We start from the raw sequence: 26,375 nt of genomic DNA, 5'->3' as shown, positions 1-26,375 counted from the left end.
TGATTGAAAGTTCCTCCCCCCGCAAAAAAATTAAATTTGATCTCAGCAGCATTAACAGGAGCATAATTGATAAAAGAGAAGGTGGGTATAGTCTCTGGGTATAGACTCTGTCCTTGTCCAAAACACATCTGGTATCTTGTGCTCAATTCTGGCCACATTTTAGTAAAAATAACAATTAGCTGAAGAATTTCTAGATCAGGAATTTTTCACTCCTTATTTTCAGGGTCATAGATGCTGCCTTTGGTAATATGGTAAAACCAAGGAATCCTTCTCAAAATAATTTTTAAATGCATAAAACATATGGTATCTCAAAGAAAGTCAATCATATTGAAAGACAAAGTCCACAGACCCATGATCCAGAGAGGAACAAATATTCATTAAGTGCCTACTATATTTCATTTCTTATCACAACACTGGGAAGTAGATGTTATTATTATCTTCATTTTACATTTGAGGAAACTGAGGCAAATAATGCTTGATTGACTTGCCCAGGGAATCTAGTAAATACCAAGGTCAAATTTCAAGTTAAGCTGTTGTCCACCCACCCACCATTCTCTGTGTCACCTAAATGATTCTAGAGAAAGGTGATTGAAATGAGACTTAAAATCATGTATAGTCTGAATGAGCTGGAGGTGTTTATTTGTATAAAGAAAAGACTACCAGTCCACATATTAGAATGGCTGTCACATGACAGTTTTTCTTGGCCCAGGAGAACAGAACTACTAGTTAGGGTAGAAGCTGCAGAGTTAGATTTTGCCCTAATTTAAGGGAAAATTTTCCAGTCATTAGAGTTATCTAATAACCAGAGGTCCTCAAGTGGGATTTAGGTGATCATGTGGGGGTGTACAGAGAATATTCCTAATAAGGAGTTGGACCAGATAACCTCTGAGGTCCTTTACAACTCTGAGATTCCATGACTCCTCTCTGTCTAGCAGAAGGAAAAAAAAGGGGAGGGGGAGACAATAGGGAAAGGTGTCAAAAATCTTTTCCCCACTCTGTAAAAACATTTTTAAAAAATCCTATAACAGTCCAAAAACATTAAGTGAAATAAGGCATCAACCTCCTAGAATTCTTAAAATTATTCCCTTCCCACCCTCAAATTTTCTAAGTCCAATATGGTGCATTGTTGCATTTATAAAATCAGGAAATGTTTTCTAAATCATATGAGCCACAACTCAGAATGACTAAGTAATGTTTATTGATTAATACCACTATGTTTTCCTACATTTTACCTCACTGGCAAAGTTCAAATACCACCTTAACTGGCAGTAAGAAAAATCCATTGCCTCGGGGTATTTTAACTAAGCAGTCAGAGTAAAACAGGTTGCTTCTGGATCCAGTTCACAAATAAAATAAGATTTAAATAACTGAGCAAACATCAACTGTTCATGGATAGGCTGAGCTAACATAATAAAAATGACAATTCTACCAAAACTAAACTACCTATTTAGTGCCCTACCAATCAAAATTCCAAAAAATTACTTTAATGAGTTAGAAAAAGTGGTAAGTAAATTCATATGGGGAAATTAAAAAGTCAAGAATTTCCAGGGATTCAATGAAAAAAGTGCAAAAGAAGGTGGCTTAGCCCTACCAGATCTAAAATTATATTATAAAGCATCAGTCATCAAAACTGTCTGGTATTGGCTAAGAAATAGAGTGGTGGATAGTGGAATAGACCAGGTGCAATAGCAGGAAACGATTATAGTAATCTGGTGTTTGATAAACCCAAAGAGTCCAGCTATTGGGATAAAAACTCTCTCTTTGATAAAAACTGCTGGGAAAATTGGAAGTTAATATGGAGGAAACTTAGATTAGACCAACACCTCACAACCTATACCAAGATAATATCCAAATGGATACAGGATTTAGAGATAAAAAAACAATACTATAAGCAAACTAGAAGATCAAGGACTAGTTTAACTGTCAGATCTACAGAAAGGGAAGCAGTTTATTACTAAGGAAGAGATGGAGAACATCACTAAAAACAAACTAGATGATTTCAATTACATTAAATTAAAAGGCTTTTGCACAAACAAAATCACTGTAACCAAGATCAAAAGAAACGTAGCAAAAAAAAAAAAGAAATGTAGCAAACTGGGAAACAATCTTTACAACTAGTATTTCTAACAAAAGACTTATTTCTAAAATATACAGAGAACTGAGTCAAATTTAAAAAAAAAGCCATTCCCCAATTGACAAATGGTCAAAGGATAGCAATGGCAATGTACTGATGAGAAGATCAAAGCAATCCATAGTCATATGAAAAACTGCTCTAAATCATTACTTATTAGAGAAATGCAGAAGGGAATATTAGCCAGTCTGAGAGGCATGAGGTGGTAAGAGAGGTAAGAAGGGAACTATGCCCAAAAGGCAACAAAAATGAGCATACCCTTTGATCCAGCAATACCACTACTGGGCCTATACCCTGAAGAGATGATGAAAGAGTAAAAACGTCACTTGCACAAAAATATTCATAGCAGCCCTGTTTGTGGTGGCAAAGAACTGGAAATCAAGTTGGGGAATGGCTTAGCAAACAGTGGTATATGTATGTCATGGAACACTACTGTTCTATTAGAAACCAGGAGGGATGGGAATTCAGGGAAGCCTGGAGGGATTTGCATGAACTGATGCTGAGTGAGATGAGCAGCAGAACCAGAAGAACATTGTACACCCTAACAGCAACATGGGGGTGATAATCAACCTTGATGGACTTGCTCATTCCATCAGTATAACAATCAGGGACAAATTGGGTCTGTCTGCAATGGAGAATACCATCTGTATCCAGAGAAAGAACTGTGGAGTTTGAACAAAGACCAAGGATTATTACCTTTAATTTAGAAAATAAAACTGATATCTTATTGCCTGATCTTGCTATCTCTTTTACTTTATGTTTCTTCCTTAAGGATATGATTTCTTTCTCATCACATTAAATTTGGATCAATGTATACCATAGAAACAATGTAAATACTGGCAAATTGCCTTCTGTGGGGGTGGGGTGGGGGGAAGGAAGTAAGATTAGGGGAAAAATTGTAAAACTCAAAATAAATAAAATCTTTTTTTTAAAAAAATGACCAGAGCTGAACAGAAAGTTTGATATTCATGTAAAGGACTCAGGTGAAGCATAAAGAGGGTGGATGGAAAGGGCAAATTATGAGGGGCTTGAGGATGTTAAACTGCTTGTATTCCTGCTTGGGAAGATGATACTGATAATTTATATGAATGTTCTCATTTATCAGGACAGTTAGAAGGAGCATATATGGGCAAAGGAATTGAATCTGAAAGTATAAGATATTAAAAAGATGGGAATTAATGAGGGAGAAAGAAATATACTGAGAGAAAGGGAAAGGAGAGGTAGATAGGGTACATAAAAGAGGCAAGAAAAAGCTTTTGTAGTAGAATGGAAGAGGGGAGTGAGTCTCACTCTCATCAGAAATGGCTCAGAGAGGGAATAACATACACACTTATTAGATATAGAAATCTGTCTTAGCCTAGAGGAAAAGAGGAAAAGGAAGGAATGGGAGAAAGGGGATGGGGGGGGATGCAAGTGATAGAAGAAAGGAAGATGGTAGAGGGTAGTCAGATACAACATATTTTTGAGGAAGGACAGGGCGAAAGAAAAGAGAGAATAAAATAAACGGGGATAAGGAGGAATAGAATAGAGTAAATACAGCTTGCAATATCAACTGTGAGAAAAAATACTGAAGCAATTTCTCTGATGGATTTATGAAAAAGAAGACTATCCAACCCAAAGACAGAGCTGATAGGGGCAGTTAGGTGGTACAGAGGGGCAGTTAGGTGTCACAGTGGACAGAGCACTGGATGACCTGAGTTCAAATACGACTTCAGACACTTAATAATTACCTAGCTGTGTGATCTTGGGCAAGTCACTTAACCCCATTGCCTTGCTCCCCCCCCCAAAAAAACCCAAAGATAGAGCTGACGATATCTAAATACAGCCTGAAGTATATACTTTTTTTCCCCTTAGGTTTTTGCAAGGCAAATGGGGTTAAGTGGCTTGCCCAAGGCCACACAGCTAGGTAATTATTAAGTGTCTGAGACCGAATTTGAACCCAAGTACTCCTGACTCCAGGGCCAGTGCTTTATCCACTGCGCCACTTAGCCACCCCTAGTATATATTTTTTCTTACCTAATTTTTCTTCATGTTTCTCTTTCTTTGTGGAGGGGATTGTGTTTACTTTTACAACATGACTATTATAGTAATGTTTTTCATGGGTACACATTTTTAACTTAGCCTAAGTAACTAACTTTCTCAATGAAGAGAGTAGGGTGGGAGGAAGGGAGAGAACCCGAAACTCAAGGTTTTGGAAGTAAATATTAAAAACTTGCTTTTGCATGTAGCTGGGGGGGAATTAAAAATAAAATAAAAATTTTTTTAAAAGGAGGAAAAAAATAAAGGAATAAGAGAATCCAAGGGTTATACTGGTATTCAAAGTATTAAAAGAAGTAGATAAAGGTATTCAGATAAAGGAATGATAGGCACCTCTTCATAGTTCTTCCAGACCTCAAGTTCAATACTCATTCTATAACTTCACGAGACACCATTGTTGACTTGGAGAGCAGAAACCCAACCAGGTCAAGAAAAGCTCAATTCCAGCCCCAGTTCACTGACTTAGAATCCCAAAAGTGTCATCTCCTTTCCCTTCTTACCTTTCTGCCAATGATCCTCCCATTTTTCTAAAGTCCTGATTTAAAAAAGTTCAGTCTCTTGAAGTATATAACTGATAATGAAATTGGATTGTTTCTTAACAATCTAGTTTAGACCTCACCTAGATGGTAAAGTCATTGTGTTCTACTCGGGTTGGGTGGGAATAAATTTAACTTTATCCCTACAGGTGTAAGAACTGGCTGCCTTTATCCCCACAAGCTGCCAGGAAAAGACTCATTTGGAAACAGAACGGTAATCAGAAGAGCAGAGTTCAGGTCCCAAGTTGTCCCAAGCACCAGGCATTTGGTGACTTGCCTTGTATCAATCTGTCATACTATTTAATAACTTAACTATCTCATTTTAGCAAGTTTCTCTCTCTTCCTCTGTAAAATGACTGGGTTGGACTACAAGATCACTGAGGTTTTTTCAGTTCCAACATTCTAGTCTGGCAGTTCTTAAACTTTTTGATCTCAGGACCCCTTTACAAACTTAAAAAAGTTAGTGAGAATCTCTGTTATGTACTCTAGCTGCCCTTCCTTTTATTTATTCTATTTATTTATTCTATCTATTCTATTCTATTTATTCCTTTTATTTACTCTAAAATTATTGAGGACCCCAAAGAACTTTTGATAACATGGATTATACCTATCAATATTTCCTGGATTATAAATAAAATGTTCCACAAAAATGTTCTGTTAACATATATAGTTTATATTTTTAAACATGCCATAAAAACACTATTGCAAGAATACTCCATTAAGTTTAAAGTAAAACTCATAAGTGAAGTAAGAGATTCATGTTCAAAACAAACAGAATATTTCTGCATTTCATCCAAAGAGCTATGACCCATCTCTGACACCTACTGGCTGCATGATCCAAGGCAAGTCACAACCTCTAATATTCTAGTCAGTTCTCTTAAGAGTCTAAGTTGTAAAGCAGATGCTGACATACACTGGTAGAGGGAATCTGTTCATGTAAGAATTTCCTTTTTCAATGAAATTTTAGATCCCTATTATGAAAATATCAAAATTAATAACTAATTTTTTTATTTATATACAAAGTAAGTGATTTTATTTTGAATTAATTTTATAATTGGGTCTGCATCCACTGTTTTGAGTTTAGTTGGGAATTCAGCTGAGCTGGCATTCACCTCCCTTAAGTAGAGCTCAAAGATCCATGGAAGCTAGCTCAGAATTGGTTTAAGTTGTTAACTCTCATGCTAGTATTCCCTAGAATCCTTCATGGACAGACATTTGATTAAACACACAAAATTGTCACCCCCCCCAAAAAAAATTTGATGTCCTTTCCTGTTTTTGTATAGTTTGAGGAAGCTTTTATCTTTTTCATGAAGACAGCATGTCTGTTAGTTATGATGCCTTAGCAAAGACTACAGGATGTAGATGGGCCTCCATAAAACTATTAACAATTCATTATTAGAAAGTGCTTAGCCTTACCTGAATGCCAGCGCACCTTTACAGTACAGTCGATTGTTATATTCCTGCCCCAACCCTAATATATTTCTATGCCTAATATCAAGAGCTATGATTTTATATTGATTAATATATATGTAATGAACTTTACAATAATAATTTTATTTCTAGATATCCTTTCCCCAGGCAGGTTCTGAGCCTGGGAAAACAGTGAACATGAATTAGCAGAAGATAACTGTCAATCATGACAAATCCTACATTTTCCCCTAACCTACACTTGCCTGTGTTAAGTGACGTGTATTGTATAACCTGTACTATATCCAAGCCTTGTACTGTACAATAACAGTGTATCTCCAAAACTATACAATCAACATTCCCACAGAACTCCTACTTGGATAGTCACAAATGATGTAATTTTTATATTATCCTGAATGGTGATCTTGTCCTGGAAAGATCACTCAAGCCCCCAAAATGCATGTATACATACATTCTCTGTCTGAACTTCAGCAAGGCAGAGCTCCAAGCAAGAAGTAATCCCATGATTTGCAAATCCTTGCAAAGAAAGTAATTAATAAACTACTACCTGTCTGTGGCTTGTTCTGTCACCCAGTTAGAGACTGTGCAATTAAAAAACTTGGTTGACACTAACAAGACCCCCTTTAATGTGTTTTAATAAAAGGGTACCCTTCTTTTCTAGAGATCACTAGTTTTACTGAGTTGGTCAGGGTGACCTATTTTGTTAATATTTAACACACATTTTTCTCCCAGGAACATTCCTCAACTTACCTTTATTACATTCTGGGTGTGGAAATGAATTCTGACATCTACCTGTAAGATTACCCCTCTAATTTATTGGAAGAAACCCTTGAAGGAAAGTTTTCAACAGTATTAAGTAAAAGAATTTAGTTCTCCAACCTTTCACGTCTAGATTGAAGAATAATGAGTCAAGCAAACATCTGACCTTGACTGGGCATTAGAAATTTTTTTGGATGGCTGCACTGTGGGCAGCCATCCAGGTCTTCAGCAAGCAGGAGTTAGAAAGAAAAGGTTTGCCTAAACACATATAAACTAGACTTCTCCCTCCTCCTACCTGCTCTCTGCAGACATATCATAGACATAAACGATATACATTTGTGTTCATCCTTAAGGGTATATTAGGGTAGTAGGTTCTGCTAGAGTAAATCAGCTTTGATTTATTCCCCAGGGATCTGTCCTGCTGTCCAGTTCAAGTTTTCCCTCTTCACTAGGGTTGCTAAATAACATTCAAGACAAGCACATTGTCTAAAAAGTTAGTGATATTGGAGGAGAAATGTCAGGAAGTTAAACGGCAAGAACAGAAGTAGAGGAATTCAGGAGATCTCTGGGAAGATTCAGTTTTGTATTTACTTTGATATGGATGTTGTGAAGATGTAAGTTGATTGGGGGCATGGTAAATACTCTTAGATCGAAAACAAAAAAAAAACAAGCAAAAAAAGATGGCTGAGAAACCACTAAAAGAGCCACTAACAACAAGGAGGCTTGCAGTTAACAGAAAGAGAAGGGGATCTTGAAAGTTGAAAAAATTTAGTCCACCTTCTGCTAATTCAAAATCACAGTCCTGTTGACTGTCATGCTTTTTTGTCTCCAGTTTCCTCAACCTTCAGACTCTAGCTGTAAACTCTGGGTTTCAGGTCAGAAGATCTGGCTTCAGACACTGGGTTCAGACCTTAGTATTTATGTCATCTTGGACAAGTCACGTCACTTTTTCTGAGTCTTAGTTTCCTCTGTAGTAAGACAGCTAGATGGCCCTGTGGATAGAGCACTGGGCTTGGAGACAGGGAAAACCTGAGTTCAAATGTGACATCAGATACTTCCCCTAGGGAAGTCACTTAATCCTGTTTGCCTCAGTTTGCTCAACTGTAGAATGAGGTAGAGTAGGAAAGGGCAAGCCACTCCAGTATCTTTCCCTTAAACACATCAAATGGGGGCCATGAAGAATCAGATAGGACTAAATAACAAACACTATAGGCCATTTTCCTTCAGTTTCCCCAGCCTCCACCAGCCTCTTTCATCCCTCATTTCCCTGGTTTTTAGCCATAAACCTTAGAGTCCTGCCATCATCTTGGTGGGTCAGGTCTCCATACTTAGTATGTACAAGCAATTGTCACTCTCCTTATGAGACTGACTCAGTTAAAGAGGGATTTTAAGATACTAATGTCTGAATTTTGGCTTCCCATGGAGGTCTCTATTAATGAACAAACTTGCCACTAAGTAACTGTCCCTTAAAGTGTTATTTTGCTTTTCTTAATTACCACTGATTAGGAGAGGGGGGTGCCTCTGTCCTTCATGAAATAAGGTACTGATTATGGAATCAAAGTAATGTATGGGAAGAGAAGTAGAAAGTTCAACAGACCTTTAATTCAGATTCCTTCAGTTAATTCTCCTCTTCTCCCATCCCTCCATTTCTTTTTTCTCCCTCTCTCCATCTCCATCCCAATGTTTATATTCCCTATCAACTGACAAAGATACGCATTCCTGTTGGCTGATGAGGCAGAAAGATTTCTAGGTTTGTCTCCACCACCTTATGTCGTGCCCAGTCACCTGGAGTTGAACTTCCAGAACCAGAGACAAACTGACAATTATAAAGTCTGATCCCTGCCTATAAATCACAGACACTGGCAGAGACAGAGATGCACTGGAGCACAGCACTCCTCAAATGTCTGCCCCTTTGGATGGCAAATGGGTACCTATCCAGACCAGTATTATTAGCTGCCAGGAAGAGACTCATTTGGAAATAGAACAATAGTCAGAAAAGCAGGGTTCAAGACCCAGTTGTTCAAAGCACCAGGAACCTGCCCTTGGATCAATCTGTCATACTATTTAATAACTTAACTATCTCATTTTAGTTTAGCAAGCCTCTCTTTCTTCCTCTGGGTTGGACTACAAGATCACTGAAGTTCTTTCAGTTCCAACATTCTAGCCTGGCAGTTCTTAAATTTTTTGATCTCAGGACCCCTTTACAAACTTAGAAAAATTAGTGAGAATCTCTTTGATATACTCTAGCTGTCCTTCCTTTTATTTACTCTAAAATTATTGAGGATCCCAAAGAACTTTTGATAACATGGATTATACCTATCAATATTTCCTGGATTATAAATAAAATGTTCCACAAATGATTTATAAATCAGAAATGTTAACATATAATGTTAACTATTGTTATTTTAATTGATTAAATCATTTGTAAAACTAAAAAATTTCTAAGAAGAGTGGTATTGTTTGTCATTTATTTGCACATCTTTTTCTGTCTAGAAGACAGCTAGATTCTTATATATGCTTTTGTTTTTGTCTGTTGCATATAATTTTTAAAAGTAAATGAAGAGGGGACGGCTAGGTGGCGGTGGATAAAGCACTGGCCCTGGAGTCAAGAGTACCTGGGTTCAAATCCGGTTTCTGACACTTAATAATTACCTAGCTGCGTGGCCTTGGGCAAACCACTTAACCCCATTTGCCTTGCAAAACAAAACCTAAAAAAAAAAAAAAAGTAAATGAAGAAAATTCAAAGCATAGAGATATGTAAATAGAAGAGGGAGGAGAATTTTAATAGGACACTAAGGTTTAATTATTTTGAAAATAGTTTTTTTGACTTCTTGAGCCCACTGAAAGGGTCTCAAGACCCTCAGGGGAGCTTGGCCCAATTTGCTGGGAAAGATTGAAGGCAAAAGAAAAAGGGGACATCTGAGGATGAAATGGATAGTTAGTATCATGTATATAAACAATGAACATGATCTCGGACAGACTTCAGGAGATAATGGAGGATAAAAGAAACTGGTATGTTATGGTCTATTGAGTCAGAGAGTTGGACACAAATCAATACCTGACAAATCTAGTTCAATGTTCAGGTAATCAACGTACCAGACCAGTAGTATAAACATTTTGATATGCTACTGACAGTAACAAAAAGAGACACTCAAATGCCCTGAAAAGTCAGATAATACAAAAATTAGAAACCTTTCCAGAATCCAGGCTGCATATACATGAAAAAGCCACATGTGACTCAGAAACCTCAATCTGAGTACTACTGATAAGGCAAAAGTAAGCTTTTAATAATAAATTAAAAAGTGTCTAGGAAGTGGAGACAGGTCCTATACTCATCAAGGATTGTCAATTCAATGCATAAGAGACTTTTCCATTCAGTTTACAACTTGAATACAAGTAAAGAATCAATTAAGTGATTAATCCCCCAGTGAGAAACTCCAGAGTGAGAAATCTCTCAACCAACAGGAGATATGACCGATCTATAATTTGATATAAAATCTAAGGAGTTTCTCAATATACAGTTGAAGTAACCCACACAGTGAATGACAAAGGTCAGATTTCAATCCAACTCTTACTAACTAAATCCAGTAGTCTCATTCTATCTGCCTTGCCTATATAAAGTGATGTTCATCCAAATTATAAATTTGCAATTCTCTCTAAATTATACAATTTACATATGCCAACAAAACAAAACATTTGGTAGATTCAATCTTCATTATTACATTTGTACCTTCAAAATTAGGAATGCAAGATATTTTAAACTAAATGCTGGGGAATTTCTTACTCTATTAAGTCTATCTACATCATGTATCTATTAGATATTAGATATTCATATTATATATCTGAATGTTCACCTGGCTGCCAATGTAGGACACTAAATGGTTCTTCAGTTCCAAACCATCCCACATTGCTGCTAATCTTATAGACTGACTGACCAATCAGTTGTTTGATGTGGCATTCACCTGTTTTCTGTATCAGAATTATCTTGGTGAAAATAGAAATTTCTCTAATGACTTCATAAATGCACCTCAATTTGATTTATTCTGACCCCAAAGAAAATGAAAGAATGTAGAAATTAATTTTAAAAAAAGTTAAGGGGGAAGGATAAGGAAAAATGGATGGAGATATCTGAAGAGTTAAAATAATGGTAGAAAACAAAGGAAAGAGAGATACATGTTAAAGCAGAAGGATCATGGGCTCTGAAATCAGAGTAGCTGGGTTCTTTGTAACTTGGTAAATGGTTTACCAGAACTGGGTTCTCTGCTAATTTTGGGGAAGTTCATCTGTAAAGTCATGGAATCTGAGATTCTTAACATCTCCGTGTTAAACTTGTTTTGTGAACCTGTTTTCTTAATATTTTTATGGAGCAATATGATTGGTTTACTAGGTAATTCTTTAAATTCTGTTTTCTGCTTTTCAAACATTCTGAGAAGGGGTCCGTGACAAAAAGAATGCTAAGAATCCCTGGACTAGATGATGTGTTAAGTTCTTTCCAGTTAAGATATGTGGGTAAAGAGATACTTCCAAAGCAATATGGAAAAGGAAAAAGAAGGGAGGGGAAACCATAAGCCAAAGCAACAAAAATCATATTAATATTATACATCTAATATACAAAGTCACTTTTAAATCTACATTATTCAGTTTCGAGATAAGGATCATTTAAAACAGGAAGTGACATTAGAGGTCCTCTAGCCCAAGTCATTCATTTTATAGATGGAGTAACTAAGGCTCAAAGAGTGATTTGTCCAAAGTCATACCTGTTTTAAGTGTCTGAGGAAGGATTTAAACTCAGATCCTTTCACACCAAATCTAATATTTAATCAATTAACAAATAGTTATTAAGCACTTACTGTGTATCAAGCATTATGTTAAGTATTGAGAATAAAGAGAAAAGAAAAATCCCTAACTGCAATTGGCTCACATGCTAAACTAAATACACATAAAATATAGAAAGCATAAATACAAAATTAAAAATACATATATGCAAATTATTTATATTAACTTCCAGGGCATGCCAGTCCAAAGGCACAGAGATGGAAGTTAAAATGTCCTGAGTGAAAAACAGCAAGAAGATCAATCTCAATGGATTAAAAGAGTGTAGGAAAGAAAGGAATGTCCAATAAAATGGAAAGGCAGGTAACTAAAGAGAGAAACTCCTCTAATCTTAATCCTATCCCTTTCCTCCCAAAATAGTGGTATACCTAAATACACTTGATTGTAAATAGTTAATCCTACCATTTTTGAAAGCTAATGAAACTGTTAATCACCCACTTATCTGTCAGTTCTTGATTATCTCCTTAGCTGATTTTTTTATCTCAAAATAAAATGATGGAGAAATTAATTTAAATGCTCATTTGCAATAAAAATTCATTTGTTAATTGATTAAATAATCGATTTGATGTCAAATGATCTGAGTTTAAATCCTTCCTCAGACACTTAAAACAGGTATGACTTTGGACAAATCACTCTTTGAGCCTTAGTTACTCCATCTATAAAATGAATGACTTGGGCTAGAGGACCTCTAATATCACTTCCTGTTTCAAATGATCCTTATCTTGAAACTGGATAATGTAGATTTAAAAGAAACCACAAGTCTCCTAGTTTAAATAAAGTAAGATTCTCACTACCAAAGTACAAAATCCCTTTAAATCTCCCCCAAAAGAGAGGGAATTTATGTAGGCTCTCTGGACAGTTTTGTTTTCTGTACTTGTTACATGTAGGTTTTAAAAAAGCAAATGTGTACCAGCAACTAATTTATTTATAAATACTGTCCAAGGCTTTAAAATGTTAGAAGGTGAAAGGATATTAGGTGGGAGAAATTAATACTGTAATAATATTTTATCCTGAAGAGAACAGAATTCACTGGATTTAGTTGAGAAGGAGACTCATGGTCAAATCCATGCTTAAGGAAAATGACTGACTGCATTGTGTTGGGTGGACAGATGTGAGGAGAGACTTGAGATGGGGAGATCAATTACAAAGATGTTGTAATAATCTAGGTGAGAGATGAAAAGGGCCTGAACTAAGGGGGTAACTATGAGTACAGAAAAGGGATTAGAAATAAGAGATGTTGTGAAGGTAGAAATATCAAGATGTGGGCACTCATTGGATATGTGGGGTGAGGGATAGTGAAGATAATGAACCTGAGACACTGGAAGGATGATGGTGCCTTCTGGAGAAATAGAATAAGTTTAGAAAATGGGTATATTTAGAGAGAAAAATAAAGAGTACAATTTTAGAAGGGCTGAGTTTATGATACCTCTTGGATATTCAGTTTGAAATATTCACTAGGCAACTATTTAAAGGAGACTGAAGCTCAGGGAAGAGATGGCAGTGGATATGTAACCCTGGAATCACCTACATAAAGAAGGTAGTTAAACTCTGGGGAGCTGATAAGTTTACCAAAAGAACCTAGAGAGGGAGAAGATGATCAAGACAGAACATTGAGGAACGCTCACAGTTAAGAGGCCGGATGATAAGCAACCAAAGGAAATTAGGGAAAAAAAAACCATCACATAGCTTTGAGGTGATTCAGAAGGAGGATCACAAAACCCAAATTGTATAGGAGTGATGGTAGTCAACAGTGATAAATAGAGCAGATAGGTTAAGAAGGTTTAAAACTAAGAAAAACCCAACTGTTTATTTGGCAATTTTGGAGAAAGCACAGTTTCAGATGAACAATCTGGTCTAGAGCCCCAAAAGTTTGAGAGAAAATGGAAGTAGCAATATTAGAAAACTTTTTCAAGAATTTGCTTTGGAAATTCCATTAAGCCATGCTGCTTCTTAACACATGATGGAACATGTTTCAAATTCTTAGAAAAATAATGAAACAAGGAAGATCCCCCACTCAAGTCCTGCTCCCATAGAGCCTCAACATGATAAACAGAGGTGATCCTGGATTCTTAAAAGGCTGTGCTAAAAGAAAGCAGCCTCTGGCCGCACTTCACTGAACTGTTAAACAAGGGTCATCATGGCTGACTTCAGAAAGGTTCATTAACAGGTTAAACTCTGGGCTTTACTCTCCACAGTTAAAGACAAGTACATATAGAGATGTGTATATGTATATGTATACCAATTAAATTATTCATCTTTAACAAAGTGAAGTGGGTGAGGTTAATGGCTACTTTACACTACATTTAGATTTACAGTTCCTTCCAAATTCTGTGCACCATGAATTTCAAAATTGAAGTATGGGGGGGGCGGGAGAAATCACAAGACTAGTTTAAATAAAGTAGCATTTCACAGTAGTTAAATTAAAATGTGAGGAAATTTTTTCATGAAGGGAGGATGAATAAGAAGGGTTCTGGCCAATGATCAAAAAGGAATTAGGTCCTTTATTTATGGCAGAAATATGACAGCTACATGAGTCACGTGAAAATTTTCAAATTTGGTGTTTCTCTATATAGATGAGACTAAAAAGGAACTCGTAGAAAGTATAAGGAGATACAGGCATCCTTCCCGCCTTCCCTTGGGGTGAAATCTGAAGCCCCTTTCAAGAGCCCAATTCTAAAGCCCTGAGTCTCAGGAGAGAAAATAAGAGTTTGATCCGGTACAAGGCACTGTGGGTACAGTGGGAACGTACACGGAGACAAAGGACCAGTGAAAATCCTGGTTCCCTCTGGGCTCACACCACTTGTGTGTGACTTCTCTGGACCTCAGTTTTCTCATGTGTAAAATGGGGAAAAGGCGGACTACATAAACTCCTGGGGGCCTTTCCAGCTCTTAATCGTTAAGCTAAGAGGTTCGGATGTTGCCCCCCCCAGACTTTCTTGGATCCGGCAATATCACTACAAGTTTTGGGGCTGAGAAACTGCTTTAAAAATACAACAATCTCCCCCCATCCCGGAGCCTGAGGGAGGGGGAGCTTTGGGGGGAGGTTGGGGCGCTCTCCTTGCAGCCCCAGTCGGGCCCCCCGCCCTTCCCCGCGCGCCGCGGGCCCGCGCTCAGCCACGCAAGAGTTAAGGTTGGGAGTCCTCAGGTTACCAACATGGCCTCAGAGTTTTCCAGATCCGTGCGGGGCGCCCGGGCGGGCAGGCCCCTGGGCACCCGGCCCCAGCCCGGCTCCGCCTGCTCACCAGGTCCCCCCCCCCCCCCAGCCTCCCGCCTGCCCGCCCGCGGCCCAGCGCTCGGGCCCCGCGTCCGCCCGCTCCGGCCTGCCCAGCGCGGCCGGGGCCCCCCGGGGAGGCTGCGGACAGGCGAGGGGGGCGGCCCGTACCTCCGGATGCCGGGTGCGTCCCGAGGAGCCCCAGGAGGGCGGCGAGGACGGGCAGGCGGCCCGCGGGGAGCCCCTGCATCCCGCCAGGTAGCGCCCCCGCGCCCCGGGCACATTCCAGGTGTGGGCGGCAGCCGGGGCTACCTGCCTGGCTCCGGCCCCTCCCCAGCGGGCGCTCAGCGGCGCGGCCCGACCCCGGCCGGCTGAGGGGCGCCGCCTCCTCGGTGCACGGGCCCCGCGGGGCAGTGGGCGGAGGAAAGGGGGGAAGGCGAGTGTGGAGCTGCAGCTGTTCTGCTGTATCAGGGCCCCGACTGGCCCGCCCGCCGGCGGAGAGGTCCGCTTTGAGAGGTGGACTGTGTTGGACAGAGCTGTCATCGGCCCTGAAGTAGTGAGGAGAGAGCTGCGGAGTTTCCCCCCATTTTATTCTTTTTTTTTTTGTTTTTGCAAGGCAGCGGGATTAAGTGGCTTTTGCCCAAGGCCACACAGCTGGGTAATTATTAAGTGTCTGAGTTCAGATTTGAACTCAGGTACTCCTGACTCCAGGGCCGGTGCTGCATCCACTGCGCCACCTAACCGCCACTATATATTCTTAAAATTTCTTTCGTGATCTTGGTTGTGCACACGGCCATAACATTTGCTGGAAAAGGTGGTCCTTGACCCTCAGATGTTAAAAATTTCACTGAGTTTGGTAAGATTTAAATCCTGTAAAAAGTCTGAGGTTCTTAAAATCAGCAGCAATTTCATTCTTGTAGCCAGTCAACAAGTTTTTATTAAAAGCCTGCTATGTATTCCAGACACATTGTTACTCTTTGAACAAAGCACTGTCCTCAAGGAGCTGGCATTCGAATGGAGGAGTCAACATGCAAGCAACTGTGTGCAGATAAGATGGATAAATGTAGATACTTCTATGCCTAGATATCTGGATTGATCTGTTATCTATTTATCAACCTATCTTATTGAGGGGGGGAGATTTTTGGGCAAATCATTCTTTCACGTGTCCCAGACATCTCTTTAGAAGTTACAAAGAAGGTCCAGTCTTCCTAGAATGACCTTACTGGGAAATTTCACAGCATAGCCCTTCCTACCATTTCCCTCTTCATATATCTTACTCCCTTCCGGAAACAAGACTAGGCAGAGTGGACATTCAGTGAAAAAAACAGTCCTGCCTAACTACTACTCATTGAGAAGTTAAGTAGTCTTAATGGAAGGCCAGGGATTCTCTCTCAACAATTCAAGGCAGTATTTATTCTCATAAACCAAATGAGTGAAGAAGACAGTCAGAACAAAAGTTCTAATATGAGACTGCTTTTTGTCAAGAAGGAAGGGAGAGAAAGGTAAAAACCAATACTTTGCCGCCCAAAAACTGATTGGTGAGAACTGTTGTATGTTGTTGGAAAAAGAAATAACTAAATATTTTAAAATTTTTTAAAAAGAACAATAAGCCTTCAAAGTAGGTAGACCTCTCTGGTTGGTCTAATCAGAGAATTCTTTATTAAAAAACAGGCTTAAAATGAGTCAGAATTTAGAGCTGGGATCTGGTTAAGGAAAAAGAAAAGAGTGGGGAGGGGTGGCATTTCTGGTACTGATAATAGTACCACTATATGATACAATATATCAAAACAGAATCCCAAAGTTGTAAAACACATTAAAGATCATCTTCTGGTGGAAAGAGTCAGAGGGATCCAGCTTGCAATACCCACTTTTCACCTGGACTTGTTTAGCCTTCATTAAATCTTTTAAACTCTTTGGGCATCAGTCTTGTCATTTGTTAAATGAGAGGATTGGTCTAAATGTAGGGCCAAAATAATTTCAAGGAATTCAGGTTGGGGAACTCTCACAACACTCTCCTCTGAGCTTTCAACAGTTTGCCAATTATTTTCTTAAAATGCAGTTCCTTGACCTGAATACAATATTCCATAGTGTTGTTATGGGGAGAAATTTCTCCTTTCTGACTTTACATGGTAGGTAACTGCTGCCAAAATACATTTACCACAATGCAGAAATTATAAAAGTAAAAACTTAGGTCTTTTTGTTAGGTTTAAGCATGGGTTCAGGCATCAGAGAAAAAAACTGAACAATCATTAGAATTCTAATGTCTTGAGGGCAAAATTACATCAGAGAAACAGAGGAATAATTCTGTTACCTATTGCTATTTTGTACATTCCTCTTGGGCCATAAAAGTTAAACAAATTCATATTAGCGTACTTCCTTAAATGTCATAAAAGTTGAAAAAACAGTTAAAAAGTAAAAAATTCCATGCGTCTCCTACGGAAACAAATTCTATAGGTAAAATAATCCAGATTATAGATTTTAAACTACATTTTAGAGAGTTCACAAAGAGGCTAAATTGATGAAAAAGATTTGCATGTCTTCAAGGAATCAGGAACACTTTGAGAGTATGGCTTCTTATCTGAGGAAAATATTGCCAGCTCAACAATTTCTTTACTAAAAGAAAAATGCCTTCTAGAATTAATCCACTCCCATGAATATTTGTTATGTATGAGAACTGATTTATCCAACCTCTGCATGAGAGATAGTCCCTAAAAATTATCAGTGGCTTGGCTTTGCAATCAAATTTATTATTGTAGAAAAATAATTTTAGAAAATACTTGAATTCTTATCACTAGCCAGACATTGACTGTGGTAGAATGTTGCCATGCCTGACAATCATATTAGTCCAAAAAAAAAACCCAATAAATATTCATTAAATTTAAAAAAATTCCTTGACTGTCCCTTAACATTTTTTTCATGAGTCTGGTTTTGGTCAAGTGAGGTCAATATTAACAGAAGATGGGTCTTTAGTTAACCTAAAGTTGCAGACCTTTAGCCCTGAATAATGATAATTCATAAAAAAGAAATAAAAAATTCCATGCACTCGACATAACACAGATGTAGTGTGGCCAATATAAAATACTATACAGTCTATAGTCACATACTTTCTCAACTATAATTTTTAGAGGACTTTCATATACCTTATTTCATTTGACCTAAACAGCAACATAATAATGTAGTGCAGGTTTTATATATTAGCTCCTTTTCACAGCTATGGAATATGAAGCCCAGGGAGGTGATCTAACATGTACCTTCTTGTCACCTTGATCATGCGGGAATGAAATTAAAGCCTGAAGATTCTCTTCTACACAGACACCAAACCCTGATCCTTGGTCTCATTAGCATGCATCAGCTGAGTAATAGCGTTAAACAGGTCCAGTGGAGGTGGGTTGGGGGGAGATGGAATTCGAATCTAGACCTTCTCTGCAGTTGTCTCCTTCATTATCCATTTTTTTCTGTGCTCACTCTTCATCCTCTACTTCATCTGGAAGCTTTCTCATGTCTCATCCCTACATTGCTCAGTAGTCTAAATTTGAAAGACACAACATCTGGGGTGACTAGGTGGCACAGTGGATAGAACACTGGCTCTGGAGTCAGGAATACCTGAGTTCAAATCCGGTCTCAGACCCTTAATAATTACCTAGCTGTGTGACCTTGGGCAAGCCAGCTAACCCCATTGCCTTGCAAAAACCTTAAAAAAAAAAAAAGACATCCTGCCGAGTGCTAAAGAATTCTGCCTAATGTGCAAACATGTTAACAGCTGTGTGCTTGAACATCCCAGTAAATAACACCAACCCTCCAAAGTTTGTACATTTTGTCCCAGTGTTTGTTCAAGTGTTCAGCTCTATTATTTTTTTATTGGCCTGCTAAAGAACACTGTACCAGCTGGTTGCAGCTTCAACTTATTAAGATACAGATTTAATTTTTAATTTTGTCTTTTATTTTTTCAATTACATGCAAAGATAGTTTTCAACATTCAACCTTTTGCACATTTTTCTACCATCCTCTCTTCCCTCTCCCCTCTCCATGGTAGTGAACAATTTGATCCAGGTTTACACTTACCATCACTTTTAACTTATTTCCAAACTGGTCATGTTGTGAAAGAAGAATCAGAACTAAAGGGGAAAAACCATAAGAAAGAAAGAAAGAAAAAATATAAAGTAGTGAATATAGTATGCTTTGCTCTGCATTCAGCTCTACGGATTTTTCTCTAGATGTAGATAGCATTTTCCATAATTTGTCTCTCAGGATTGTCCTTGATCACTGAGCTGTTGAGAGGGACTGTGACCATCATAGTTGATCATCTCACATTGTTGCTGTGAATGTGTACAATGTTCTACTGGTTCTTCTCATTTTATTCAGCATCAACAAGACTTTCCAGACTTTTCTGAAATACAGCCCCTCATGATTTCTTACAGAACAATAGCACTCCATAACATTCATATACCATAATCTATTTAGCCATTCCTCAATTGATGGACATCCCCTCAATGTCCAGTTCTTTGCCACCATTGCAATAAATGTTTTTGTACATATGGGTTTTCCCCTTTTTTATAATCTCTTAGGTCTTATTATTAGGCTGTAGAGCTAGTACTGGTTTTACTGGATCAAAGGGTATGCAGTTTGATCACCCTTTGGATATAGTTTCAAATTTCTCTCCAGGAACAGTTCACAACTCACATACTCTTTATGATTGATCATTTTCCTTGTTTTTGTCATTTTATCCATAGATTCAGTTTTTAAGTACTTTAGGCTTGCTGAGAGCACTCAGCCAATCATTGACATTCCAAGGTCAAAAAAAAGGTGGGGTTAGGGTGTCTCAGAGTGTGGAAGCCTAAGAGTCCAAATAGTTAATAAAGGTCAGAATTATTCTTCTGAGAAAATTAATTTCTTTGCGGCTAGTAATCTATATCATAGTGGAGACCTTTTTCAAGATAGAATTAGTATGGCTCACCTTGTTGTTACCATAGGAAGGGAAATAAAGGATAGCTAGAAGACTTTATTAATATGACTCCATAGTTGACCTCTGAGGTTGTTGCTTTATCTTGGGAGATGCTTCCACAAAACTCACAGTATTCATGTTTACCCTCCTCCACAAAGGCAATAAGGATGTTGATAAAATGTCAACTCCTGTCCTACTATTTTCCCAAATTTAAAAATGTACAGTTAAGAAAATGACAGACTTGGTTACTTTAAAGACCTCAGGAGTAAGTGAATACCCATTTCACTAATTATTCTTCATAGTGACCTGGAGAGATTGCTTCTAATACAAAACCTTCCCAAATGCTGAATGGATCTTTGTTGAATTGAATTGAGTTTGTATGTATGTGCGTGTAAATATAAAGTCAGAGCTGCTAGATGTTGCCTTGAATCAAGTGCAGGACTTGGAGTCAGAAAGATTCATTTTCAAGAGTTCAAATCTTGTCTCAGACACTTACCAGCTGTGTGACCCTAGACAAGTCATTTAACCCTCTTTGCCTCTGTTCCACATCTGTAAAATGAGCTGGAGAAGGAAATGGCAAAAACCATTCCAGTATCTGTCAAGAAAACCAAAGGGGAACCACAAAGAGTTAGATATGACTGGAAAATGACAACAACTATCTGACTTTAGAACCAGCACTTTATTCGTTGTTCTACCTAGCTACCTAGACCAGAAGAAAGGTAAGAAGACAGCTCATGTCAGGTAACCTGGGTGCTGGAAAAGACTTTTGAGAGTCCCTTGGACACAAAGGAGATCAGATCAGTCATTACAATAAGAAATTAATTCTGACACTGAGAGATGAAGCTTAAATACTTTGATCATATAATGAGAAGATGGGACTCATTGGAAAAGACCCTGCTGTTTAGAAAGATTAAAAGCAATGTGGAAGGGAACAGTAGAGGATGAGAAAGATGGATAGTGTGATAGAAGCAATGAACATGAGCTTGGAAATACTTCAAAAGATAGTGGAGGATAGAAGGGCATGGTGTGTTGTAGTCCATGGACTGAGAAAAAGTCAGATATGATTGAACAACTGAACAGCAAAAAAATCATTGAAGACAGATGAATATGTTTTAATTCTCAGAATTACTAGATTAGTTCTCAGAAAATTAGAGATGTGCTAATCTCCATTGGGGGAAGAAATTTCTTCAACAAGAGCTGCTTTTATCCATGAAAATATGATCTAGATTATCTTAAAGGGTTTTTTTTTTAATGGGAGGGGGTTGGTGGAAAAGGTAGACTATATGAAGGGACTAAACATATGATTTCTGTGGTCTAGGACAATCCTGAGAAGAAGATCCTCCAATGCAGACCAGCATCTAGGATATAATTTATAATTAAGTGACTTTTCCAGCATCATTGGCAGGATATTTCAGAAAGACAGAACCTGGAACGTGTGCCTTCCTAAGTTCACTAGTTCATTCTGCCTCTCTGTTTCAAACAGTTTTGTTAATTCCTGTTAAAATCATTTTAGTAAGAAGAAGCTCTGGTGTATAATTTTCTCTTGTGGTGCTAGTCTCCTCAAAAGTCTGATTCCAGTGTTTTATCATAGTTTTTATTCATCATAGAAGGAAGCAAGCAAGAAAGGAAGGGAATAAGCATTTTTATTGTTCTGACTATTGAGTCAAACACTATACTAAGCACTTTTAAAGATATTTCATTTGATACTCACAGCAATCCTGGGAGAAAGGTGCAATTATAGGGAGATGGGAAGATACCATCACCCCCATTCCAGTGGAGGAAACTAACACATACAGGGTTTCAGAGACATGCCAAAGGCAAGAAAGTGACTGTAGCCTAATCTGAATTCAGTTATCTTAGGTCCAAAGACACCAAATTCATGTATCTTCCATATACAAGACACTCCTTCTCTCCACCTCAGGTATCTTCTCTGGTTATGTCCCTTTCTTGGAATGCTCTCTCTCTCCTCAATTCCACCTCCTGGCTTCCCTGACTTTCTTTAAGTCCCAACTAAAATTCTTTATTTTATAGAAAATCTTTTCCAATTTCTCCTAATTTTAGTTTCTCTGTTAATTATTTGCTATTTATCCTTTATGTAGCTTTCTTTGTATATATATTTGTTTGTTTGTTGTCTTCTCCATTAGATTGTGAGCTCCTTAAAAGACAGGAACTATCTTTTTTTTCTCTTTTTTGTATCTCCCCTCCCCCCCCGCACTTAGCACAGTGCCTATCACATAGTAGGAACTTAATAAATGTTGTTTAAATGAAGTTTTCCTAACTTCAGACCCAGTATCTCCATTGCATGTGTGATATACTTTTTAATTTAATCTGCTTTATTTATATTTTCTTCAGTCCAGACAATCAATAAATAATAATTCAAGCCGTGTTTTATAATTTGTCAATTTCCAAGATATAAATGCTCACTGAAAATTAAACAATTAACTCTCATGAACTGGCTCCAACATACTACTGCCCTAAACTAATACAGTTTAGGAGTAAAATTGATATTTTGCTAGCCTGACATATTTATTTTTCTGAGAACAGAGTGACCAGCCTTAGACAGCACTCTCCTGATTCTGCTCCTGGTCAGTTATCAGTCTCCCTAGAGAAGAGTAGACATAGAAGGCTGGAGAGATATTTAGATCCACATCTAGACAGATTGATAGGAACACATATAAGCTACACAAGCAACATCAGCACCCTAATAATTCTATTTCTTTTCAGAAAGAGCTAATTGCCAATGTGAGTGTCACTTCAAAATCACTAGTCTTTGGTTATTAGTTGCTTAAATCAAAGGTCAAAATCATAGATAAGTTTGAAGAAAAGACAAAGATGAGATATCATATCATGCAATTATTAGAGCTCCATCCCAATCTAATTAAACAAAGCCATGAACAAAAGGAAAATGGATAAAAGTAAAAATGATGACTTAATCATCATTTCTTAGAGTTTAATGAATATAAAAAAATCTTTAATGAGGAGACTATAAGAGCTCAGAAACTGCTTCTGTCAGTAAACATTTGATCTCCATGCCAGTCTGTGAAAAGTAGCATGCATGAATTTAGAGAACAAGCTCATTTGCAAAACATTACAGAGAAGGATGACAGCGGATTAAAAATGGTATTGACCCACAAAACAATAAAAAGCAGTAGTAGAGAAAACTAGTCAGCAAAAAGCTTGTCATGAGAAACAAATCATCCCAAGAACATTCATAGATGAAACTGAAGAATGAGAACAAATAGATGTGAAATGGATAAGATTTGCTATCATTCCATTTTTTTAAAATCTCATTACCACATTAAGAGTTTAAGGCCTCAGTAACCCAGTGGGCTATATAAGGAAGTGGAAATGGTGTGTAAGAAGATGAAGTCAGGAAGGAGAGTGGGACTAGACTAAATTAATCCAAAAGAAAACTATGCTGGAAGCAACAGAGTTTTAGGACATTCAGGAAATAATAAGCAAAATATGAATCAAAAATAATTTTGAGGTTTTACTTCAAACCCAGCAAATTTACAAAGATTATAGAGATAGGAGTAGGTTATGTTGGAGGGGTTATAGACTATTGCTGGAGTGATTAATTGGTCTATCAACTCTGAAAATAATTTTGAAGTATGCTAAGAAAATAACTAAAATATCTTGACCCAAAGATCCTACTGCTAGGTATCTTACCCAGGAGGGCAATAAAGAAAGAAAAAAATATGTAGCAAAATATTTTAGTAACTTTTTTATAGTAGCAAAAATTTATAGACACAGTAGATGCTCTTCAACTGGGGAATGGTTAAATAGTTATCCATTAACAATGGGGTGTTGCTGTGCTCTAAGAAATTATCAATATGAAGAGATCCATGAGCTGTTGTAAAGGAAAACAAAGGAAAATATTGACTACAAGATTATAATGGAAAGAATGGTAACAACAAAATAGTCCAATCTGAAATTATGTTATTTGTCCTTCATTTTCAAAGAGAACCAAAACAATGCAGGTGATTTCTTGACTCATTCATAAGATGGATTTAAGTGAGCCAGAGTTGCATGAAGTCCTCAGCTTTGCTGTTTTTTCCAGAATCAAAGTTCAGTGGCAAAACAAAAGTCAGGACCATTGGCAACAGCTCACACAGCTAGGAAGTGTCTGAGACTAGATTCAAACTTAGATTTTCCTGACTCCAGGCCCACAACTATATCCACTGTGCCACTTCACTACCCATTGAGGTATATAAGGCACCTCCTTTGTTTCTTTGAATTAGTAGGAAACAATGGATTATAAAACATTTCATATAATATGAAAGATATAGTTTTGCTAAGTTGCAAAGATATTTTTTCCCTCTTTTAATTTTTTTAGTTATGTTTATAAGAGATGGCACTTGGGACAAAGAGAAAGGGAGGTGATAAATTAACAATGTAGGTGCTGCAAAAAAAAAACCCAAATCAATAAAACTTTTTTTTAAAAGAAACAGGATAGTAGGAGCATAAAATTTTAAAAGATTAAAATCCATTTCCTTCATTTAATGACAGGAGACTGAGACCCAGAAAAGTTAGAAGTTTTGCCTAAGGTCACACAATTAGCAAGTAGTAGAATTAAAATTGAAACTTGGATTCATTAACTTCAAGTTGTCTTACACAATGTTTGTCTCTGTCTACTTTTGGGAGGATGGACTGGCTTATCTACTCTACCTTCTTACAGACTTCTCTTTGGGCCTCTTTCTTAATTTGTAACATGAAGGAATTGAATAATCACATCTCTTTAGTAACTTTCTAAGATTCTACATCATTCTCAATAACAGAATTGTAAAATCTCTAACATTCAAATGAGAGAGCCTTTAATAATCTATGGAGAAGCTTAAAGTATTTGATTTTCTTTAACAAGAGCTAGACAGTGATCTCTGGGTAAATTAAAGAATATTTAATTAGTAAATTCTCCAAAGGTTTTTGACTAATACCATGCCAAAGAAGTGATTTATTATTGTTTCCCTTAAGAACACAACCATAGCTCTTCTTTCTGAAATCACATTCAATTTATCACTCAAATGCTTCATAGATAACATGGTCTCCAGCTAACTTCTGTGCTGTAAATGCTGTCTGAATACTGTAGAATCAGGATCCCTGCATATCAGGACAACTTCCTCTTTATCACAGGTCATAGCCTTTCCTTTTTAAAATTTTTTTTATTTTAGTTTTTGCAAGGCAAGGGGGTTAAGTGGCTTGCCCAAGGCCACGAAACTAGGTAATTATTAAGTGTCTGAGGCAGAATTTGAACTCAGGTCCTTCTGACTCCTGGGCACTCTATCCACTGTATTACCTAGCTGCCCCATCCATAGCTTTTTCTAAATGTGAAACTACTAAAGTATATTTCTCCTCATATTATATCTTACCTGATTATCAATAATTAATCAGTTTAGATAAAAGTCTAAAAGTTGTTCATTTTTAAGTGAAAGTGAATTTAAAAAATAAAAGAAAGATATAAAATTATCAATACCAGAGTGAGTCATCTTATTCATTTATTCATGCATGCATGCATTCATTTATTCATTCAACCAGTACCCACTGTACCTTCTGGGCAGCTAGGTAGGCAGTGGATAGAGCACTGACTTTGGATCGAGAGGACAGGATTTTGAATCCTGACTCAGATACTTGACACTTATTAGCTGTGTGACCCTGGGCAAGTCACTTAACCCTGATTGCTTGCCTCCAGGGCCATCTCCAGTCATCCTGATTCCTATCTGGCCTCACTCAAATCCAATTCATGTGCTTGTCATGGCATCATCTTCCCTGATGTCATGGTCTTCTTCAAGGGTAAAGGACAAATATCACCATCACTTGTGCCTTCTAGGTACAAGTCACTATTCTAGGTGGGGTAAATAATACACAGAAGTGTAAGCCTGTAAGAAAATAGAAACCTAATGAAATAAAAAAATGCACATGAATTGATAGAATACAAGGGGCAACCAGGTGGCAAAGTGGATAGAGTGCCAGGCCTGAAGCCAGGAAGACTGATCAGTTTGATAAATGTGGGCTGACATTCTTACTAGTAGTGTCTGTCAAATGAACTGAACAAGAAAATGGTAAACCACTTCAGTATCTTTGCCAAGAAAACCCCAAATGGGGTCACAGAGTGTTAGATGCTACTGAAAAAATACTGGATAACAACAATAAAGTGATATGTGGAAAATACTAAAAGAAAGAAAAAGGTGTCAAAGGACCAGTCTTCTGATTAAGATGATATTATAAGTCAGACCCTCAACCAAAGTGTTTCCTAGGAGCTTTAGAATTCAATTGGTTTTGTCCCTGTTCATAGTTTCTCCTGGACACATTAGATTTTTTTAAAAAATTTATTTGTTTAAGACAATAGGGTTAAGTAACTTGTCCAAGATCACACAGCTAGGCAATTATTAAGTGTCTGAGACTGGATTTGAACTCAAATACTCCTGACTCCAGGGCCAGTGCTCTATCCACTGCTCAACCTAACTTCCCCAACACATTAGATTTTTAATTCATGTTTAGGTC

General features: G+C 37.6%; 1 protein-coding gene across 1 annotated transcript in view; it reads right to left on the bottom strand.

Annotated features, from left to right (window-relative positions):
* LOC141499025 (chondroitin sulfate proteoglycan 4-like) overlaps positions 1–15,478 on the bottom strand; it is an 86,274-nt gene extending 70,796 nt beyond the window's left edge. The window contains 4 exon segments of the mRNA XM_074201995.1: positions 15,107–15,199; positions 15,202–15,285; positions 15,288–15,340; positions 15,342–15,478. Coding sequence (XP_074058096.1) covers positions 15,107–15,199; positions 15,202–15,285; positions 15,288–15,340; positions 15,342–15,478 — 367 coding nt within the window.
* Positions 15,479–26,375: the final 10,897 nt, after the last annotated feature.

This window comes from Macrotis lagotis, chromosome X, assembly GCF_037893015.1.
Source record: "Macrotis lagotis isolate mMagLag1 chromosome X, bilby.v1.9.chrom.fasta, whole genome shotgun sequence".
In the NCBI taxonomy this organism is placed as follows: Eukaryota; Metazoa; Chordata; class Mammalia; order Peramelemorphia; family Peramelidae; genus Macrotis; species Macrotis lagotis.
Note: the sequence above shows the minus strand (reverse complement) of the source record. Positions and strands in the feature narration are given on the sequence as shown.